Genomic DNA, 6,800 nt, shown 5'->3' with positions numbered 1-6,800 from the left:
TATAGCGTCTGGCACGGTATGCAAGAAGACGTCGGTTCGAGTCCGACCGGATCGAAGGAATGTTTTTTGAGTGTTCGATCTTTGTATTAATAATTATAACAAACTAATGGAGTAATTTCACAAAAAATAATTGAATATCAAATCAATAAAAATTTAATTATCATATTGTCACTTTGGTGGCTTCGTTTATGAAAAAAATATTCATTAGACTAGGGATTATTATGTATTTATGACATTTATTTTGTTAAGTAATACTTTCAAATATCACCCAAATATGCAATCTTCTTCGAACAATATTTTCTACCTCTATCAGACTATAATTTCTATATTTTCACTAAAACAATCAAAGAAAATATTGCAATGAAACCTGTATGTTGGAGGTTAACTAAGCTCTTTAGACTTGTAAAATTCCAAACCCCATTCAATTGGGCCACATAATGAACAAAACCCTAAACGCTTTCCTGAAAGACATGTACCCAATAGTAAGATGTTGGGTTGATACAGAGATAATCTTTTAGTAACAGTTGTTCATGTACTGTTGTTCTCGAAAATTATTTAATAAATTAAATTTCACTCTGTATAATCTCATTACATAATATTCTATGTTACAAACATACATTAAAATTATTTGTCAGTCAATGTGTTCTTATTTTTGGTAACATTTGTGCAGGCAGAAAGTCAGGCAAAACTTATTCTTTCGTTCTCTTGAACAAATTCATAATTCTTTGACGTAATGACAATGGAGATCCAACCGGCTTTAAAACTAACTCCTTGGTACAAATGTTGTGAAGAGGGCCAAATGCAAGGGCCACAACAGTGCAGGCGAGGCAGATGACATTGTAGGGCATGCTAAAGTCTGGAGTAGGTAGGGAAACCATAGCACCATTAGACCGAAACAGAATAGGGTACCCTGAAAAACAAACAATAACATAAATTCCATTAGCCACATTAAGTTAAGCAAACAAATAGTGTAGTGACATGTAATAAGTACAATACTCACATTGCATAGAAGCATTCACTATTGAATCAAAAGTACTGCCAGTAATTGGCAAACTAGTGTAATTTCTTGCTGTTGGCATATTAGCAGCAATTAATGCAGAGCCAATATAAAATCCATGATTGGCATCAGGGGGGTATTCTTGCCATTTTAAGAATACAAATTCAAAGTCCACTGTAATTGTTGTAGTAGATCTTGGAGGCAATTTGAGTAAAAGTTCCAAGTGATATGGTTTTTGTCTACTGCGCCCTGGTGAATAATACTGTGAAAGAACTAGCTTACTTTCAGCTTCACCATTTATTCTCAATGAACTCAATTGAATAGGTAACCACCAAGGTCCATTTTCTAACACAACAACATTTATAGATGTCCAATGATTGTTAACCAACTCTGTGACAATACCACCAAATTCCTTACCATATCCTAAAACATAGCGATTAAAATATAACGGAGGTGGTGTAGTCACAACCAGTTTGTTTAATTTATCATGTTTTGAAAATATGTTAATCATTTGACCATCAGCATTTATGTTGTATACAGCTAACTGGACCTCACTGCCTCCCCTGTTGGATATAACAATGTCATTTGGTGGTGGGTGTAATGTAAAAGGCTGTGTACTATTAGAGGAGATATCCACATAAACCTTGCTGGACGATGAGAGTGGACAAGCACCAGGTAAGCCTTGCCCAAACAGTCTTCTAAAGGACCAGTCTGCACTCTCTATGATTTTATAGTCATATACAAGAGCAACTGTTTGCTTTATTTCAAGTTCTGTTTCTGTACAATCTTTAGATGCACATTTCTTTCTCACATGTACACCTATGGAATGATAGTTAGTGTTATGAATCATTCTTGAATTAAGTAATGCAGAGAAACCACGGTTTGATTCACAGGGCAACAGCTTCTTCCAAGGGGTTAAGTTCTCAGTACAGACCATTTCCCTAGGTAATGAAGCATATCGTAAGAGTGATGTAACATTCTGAGTACTTTTAAAAGCACCTGAAGGTGATAAAGCCATTTGTGGTACAACTGTGTTGAAATTATCTATAAAGTTCAGAGAAGCGCAGAATAGTCCAGAAAGTGTAGCACTCAGTTTTCGCCATTGGGTGTCTATGTCTCGAATGTCAGGTGAAAACCAAGCGTATAGTTCCGCGCCTGGGGCTGCATCCAGTACAGGGTAACCCCATTGATGATGCCGCCATTGTCCTTCAGTTAAAGTTAAATGCAACTCTTCTACTTGAAATCGTGATATTATTTCACCGAGGGATCTGGGTGACAAGTGGGAATGTTCATCTAGAAACAAGTAAGACAAATAAGTACTTAACGAACAGTAATTTTTAATTACAATGTACAGCAGAAGATACCATACTTACATGAAAATCCGCTATTTACTAAAGTCACAAATTGGAAAAAGGAATACAGATGAGTTGGAGGCAAAGGTTTGAAGAATATTTCCTCCTTGAATTCATCACCAACAACAGATGAAATCAAGAGAATGGTAATACCAAATAATAGCACAGGTTTAGAACCCATTTTACCGATGCATATATCATCAACAGTTGCCTAAATACACCATAATTCACTCTGAACACATAAAATATTAGATTATTTTATTTTATGCTAAATTACTTTACTGATAAAAGCATAACCTCACCACGGTACCCCGGTATAACAATCGAGAAGGATAGTCGATATATATCGATATTCGAAAAAAAATATCGATATATGTCCTCGATACATGGAATCAATCGGTACTATCGTATCATTCGGTATCGATATTTTTATCCGATACATGAAAGATCGTTCAAAATTGAAAGTACGTAGACAATTCAAAATTGTACTAGCAGAAACGAAACGCACTTCAAGCGCTGATTCGCTGGTCATCCGAATGGTTATATTCTCATTGGCTAGCACACACACAATAATATTGTTTGTGTGCGGCCGAAATTGTTGTGTTGGGAACATACATAAAGTGGTCACGGTGACCAAGGGACCTGTAAAGGGCCCGAAACGTCGGTTTGTATGAAAAAACAAATATACGCGATTTAAATCCGGAAAAATAGTTTCATTTCCTGTGTGTAACAATCGCGAAAACCACAGAACTCGAAACTAACATAAACTTGGATTGTATTATTTTTTTATAACATCAAGTGATGGAATGAACAAGTCGTGCACCTGATGGAGAGATACACGCCTGTCCATAACAGTTACAGTGCCACTTAGGGCTTTAAATTGCAAAGATCTAAGGGGCACTGCCACTGCGCCCGTCAGCCTGAGACATAAGTTGACAAGTCCCATGTGCCTGTAACTTCACCAGCACCCTTACCCTTCAAAACCGGAACATAATAAAGCTGACATTACTGTTTGGCGACACAAATAGGTAGGCAAGGTGGTAGTACTACCCTACCACGGGCCACTGTCGTACCACATTGTGCAGTTGATGACTGGGCACGGCTGTTTTGGTCACTACCTGCGCAAGATGGCCAGGAGGGAACCGTCCCCGTCGTGCCACGAGTGTACACTAGAGGTGCGCAGCCGTTGGGATGAGCAGCCCGACGGCTAGAGTACGGCTACTCTGTTGGGGCAAAAACAATAGGGCAGGACCTCTCGTTGCCGGCCGTGGTTGCTGCCATGCTCGGTAGCGTTGAGTCCTGGGAGGCGGTTGCCTCTTTTTGCGGAGAGGTGTCGCAAAAGGAGGCTGCGGAGCGGGTGCGCGAGGACGCGGCGGACGCGCAGCTGCTTCTGCGCAGACGTACGGGGAGAAGGCGAAGGCAGTTCGCTGCTCGCCTGACCCCCTAGTGAGGCCAGCGGGTTCTGGACAGGGACTCCGGATCCTGCATTGCACGGCCTCACTCGTCAGGGGCGGTTCGGAGGACAACTAATCTGCCCCTCCGTTGGCGCCGGAGCCCTGGCGCAAGCTAGCGGAGACCCTAGAGAGGGCGATAAGGAGGGCAGCTCCGGCGCCGGTGTTGGTGATGGGGGACCTCAACGCCAAGAGCGCCGCGTGGGGTTCCCCGGTCAGCAATGCCAGGGGGCCAGAGTTGGAGAATTGGGCGGCAGTCTTAGGGCTAGCCATCCTCAACCGGGGCCATGCCAACACGTGCGTTCGGCGAAATGGGGGTCAATCGTGGACGTCACGTTTGCGACCCCCTCACTAGTGGCGCGAGTATCCGGTTGGCAGGTCCTGGAAGACGAAGAGACCCTCTCCGATCATAAAAACATACGGATGAGGGTCTCCCATAAGCCGCCCAAGACGGCCTCCAACACGGCCCCCCGGGGGGGGGTTTCCCAAATGGGCACTCACCCGCCTGGACTATGAGCTTGCAGAGGAAGCAGCCATGTTCCAGTCGTGGTCCCCCCCCCCCAGCGGCCACCGTCGATGTGGAGCAGAGGGCGGTTTAGTTCAGGGAAGACTTGACTGCCGTCTGCGAGCGGGCCATGCCCAGGGTCAGAGGGACCCCGGGCAAAAATAGGTGTGTACTAGTGGACTGCGGAGAATGGGGACCTCCGCACCGCCAGTACCACGGCCCGGCGGGCCTATGACCGATGCCGCCGCAGGCGCCACTACCCAAAGTGAGGAGAGAAGGCTCCACAGCACCCTGGAGCCTTCTCTCCTTGCCTGCTTCGCGCCCTGAAGGTCGCAATAGGGCGGGCCAAGGACTCTGCGAAAGAGGAGTTCTTGGCCACCCTGGACGCGGACCCATGGGGGAGGCCGTACAAAGTTGTGCGCAACAAAATATCTCCCATGGAGTCACTGCAGCTGGATCTCCTCAACCGGGAGGGCCTTTTTCCCGAACCGCAGCCCTTCACCGGCCATGGTGCCCCTCAGAGCAGACGGGGGCAGACTTAGGAACCCCCCCCCCGGAAATCACCGAGGGGGAGTTGGAGTGGGCGGTGGGACGGCTGCGGGGACGGAAGAAGGCTCCCGGCCCGGTACCGGGACGAGTCCTTCGCATTGCCCTGAAGCATCTCGGGACTCGCCTCAAGCATCTCATGGATGACTGCTTGAGGACGGGGTTGTTCCCGAGATGCTGGAAGGAAGGAAGGCTCGTCCTGGTGCCCAAGCCGGGCCGACCTGCGGACTCCACGTCGGGGTTCAGGCCCCTCGTCCTGCTGGACGAGGTGGCGAAGATCCTGGAGCGAATCATCGCCTCCAGGATCAACGAACACCTGAGGGGGACAGGCCCCGATGTGTCGCAGCGGCAGTACGGGTTCAGGACTAGACTCTCCACCCTGGACGCCCTGGAGTCGCTGCGACACATCGTGGAGGAGGGTAACGGCGAGGGGGAAGGCGTGGTGGCTGTGTTGTTGGACATAGCCAACGCCTTCGGCACTCTCCCCTTCGCCGTTATCAGGGAGGCGCTGAGGTACCATAATATCCCCAGGTACCTCAGCCGTCTGGTGGAGCACTACCTGGAGGACAGGGTGGTGCTCTACCAGACGAGGGAAGGGAGGCGCGCCGAGCGCCCAATGAGGTGCGGAGTACCCCAGGGGTCCGTATTAGGACCACTACTGTGGAACCTGGGGTACGATTGGGTGCTGAGGGGCACGCTGCTCCCCCGGACGGCGGTCATCGCGTACGCCGATGACACGCTGGTGGCCGTCCGGGGGACCACCTTCCTGGAGGCGGCCAGAAGAACCTCAGTAGCGGCGGACATGGTGGTACGCCGAATACAACTGCTGGGGCTCGAGGTCGCCGTGCTGAAGTCGGATGTGGCCGTCTTCGGCGGGAGGGGTAGAGGTTGGGCGGTGCCGGCAGGCGCCCACATTTCCATCGCGGGAGTATCGGTCCCGGTCAAGTCCAAGATGAAATATCTGGGACTTGTCCTGGACCGGATGGAACTTCGGGGAGCATTTCCGGCAACTTGCTCCCCGAATAGTGGGCGCCGCATCGGCGTTGGGCAGGCTCCTGCCCAACCTCGGGAGGCCGGGAGCCTCATGCAGAAGGCTGTACGTCGGGATGACACGGAGTATGGCCTTATACGGGGCTCCCATTTGGAGTGGGGCCTCATCAGCGGCGACAAAGTCGCTGCTGAGGAGGCCCCAGAGGGTGGTCACCCTGCGAATGTGCAGGGCGTACATGACGATGGCCTGCGCTGCCGCATGCGTCCTTGCCGGTACTCCGCCGTGGGACCTTGAAGCCGAGGTCCTGTCGGAGGTCCGCACCTACCGGCGGGGAATGAGGGACCGAGGCGAGCGACCCGCTCGCCAAGAGGTGGAGCAGGGGCGCTGCCTCGCGGCGCAGCGCTTGCGGGACCGGTGGAAAGAGGGCTTGGCGGATCCCCCCTATGGCGCTCGTACCATAGAGGCGATCCGCCCTGTCCTCGTAGAGTGGGTAAACCGGTCCCACGGGCCACTGTCGTACCACCTTGTGCAGGTGCTGACCGGGCACGGCTACTTCGGTCACTACCTGCACAAGGTGGCAAGGAGGGAACCGTCCCCGTCGTGTCACGAGTGCGGCGCTGCGGATAACACCGCGCAGCACACCCTAGAGGTGTGTAGCCGGTGGTATGAGCAGCGCCGCACTCTGACGGGGACTGTAGGGCAAAACCTCTCGCTGCCGAGAGTGGTTGCCGCCATGCTCGATAGCGAGGAGTCCTGGAAGGCGGTGGCCTCCTTTTGCGCAGAGGTTATGTCGCAAAAGGAGGCCACGGAGCGGGTGCGCGAGGATGTGGCGGACGCGCACCCGCTCCAGCGCAGACGTACGGGGAGAAGGCGAAGGCAGTTCGCTGCTCGCCTGATCCCCTAGTGAGACCAGCGGGCTCTGGACAGGGACTCCGGAGCCTGCATTGCACGGCCTCAC

At 50.4% G+C, this 6,800-nt stretch overlaps 1 protein-coding gene across 1 annotated transcript; it reads right to left on the bottom strand.

Annotated features, from left to right (window-relative positions):
• Nucleotides 1-37: 37 nt before the first annotated feature.
• On the bottom strand, nucleotides 38-2,545 carry LOC113230195 (GPI transamidase component PIG-T). Its single transcript, XM_026464003.1, has 3 exons — nucleotides 2,371-2,545; nucleotides 1,001-2,290; nucleotides 38-910 (listed from the first exon to the last, which is right to left on the bottom strand). Exons 1-3 carry the CDS (start codon nucleotides 2,528-2,530, stop codon nucleotides 690-692), a joined length of 1,671 nt encoding a protein of 556 aa, XP_026319788.1. The 5' UTR covers nucleotides 2,531-2,545; the 3' UTR covers nucleotides 38-689.
• Between the last annotated feature and the right edge of the window lie 4,255 nt (nucleotides 2,546-6,800).

The sequence above is a fragment of the Hyposmocoma kahamanoa genome, unplaced genomic scaffold (genome assembly GCF_003589595.1).
Source record: "Hyposmocoma kahamanoa isolate Upper Pololo Valley unplaced genomic scaffold, ASM358959v1 63, whole genome shotgun sequence".
NCBI classification, from domain to species: Eukaryota; Metazoa; Arthropoda; class Insecta; order Lepidoptera; family Cosmopterigidae; genus Hyposmocoma; species Hyposmocoma kahamanoa.
The sequence above is the reverse complement of the archived record's forward strand: the minus strand, read 5'-3'. Positions and strand labels throughout refer to the sequence as shown.

Coding starts and splice junctions, on each gene's coding strand:
- LOC113230195 (XM_026464003.1), bottom strand. CDS start 2,530: ATGGGTTCTAAACCTGTGCTATTATTTGGTATTACCATTCTCTTGATT. Junction 2,291..2,370: donor AGTAAATAGCGGATTTTCAT/GTAAGTATGGTA, acceptor ACTTGTTTCTAG/ATGAACATTCCCACTTGTCA. Junction 911..1,000: donor AGTGAATGCTTCTATGCAAT/GTGAGTATTGTA, acceptor TTTGTTTTTCAG/GGTACCCTATTCTGTTTCGG.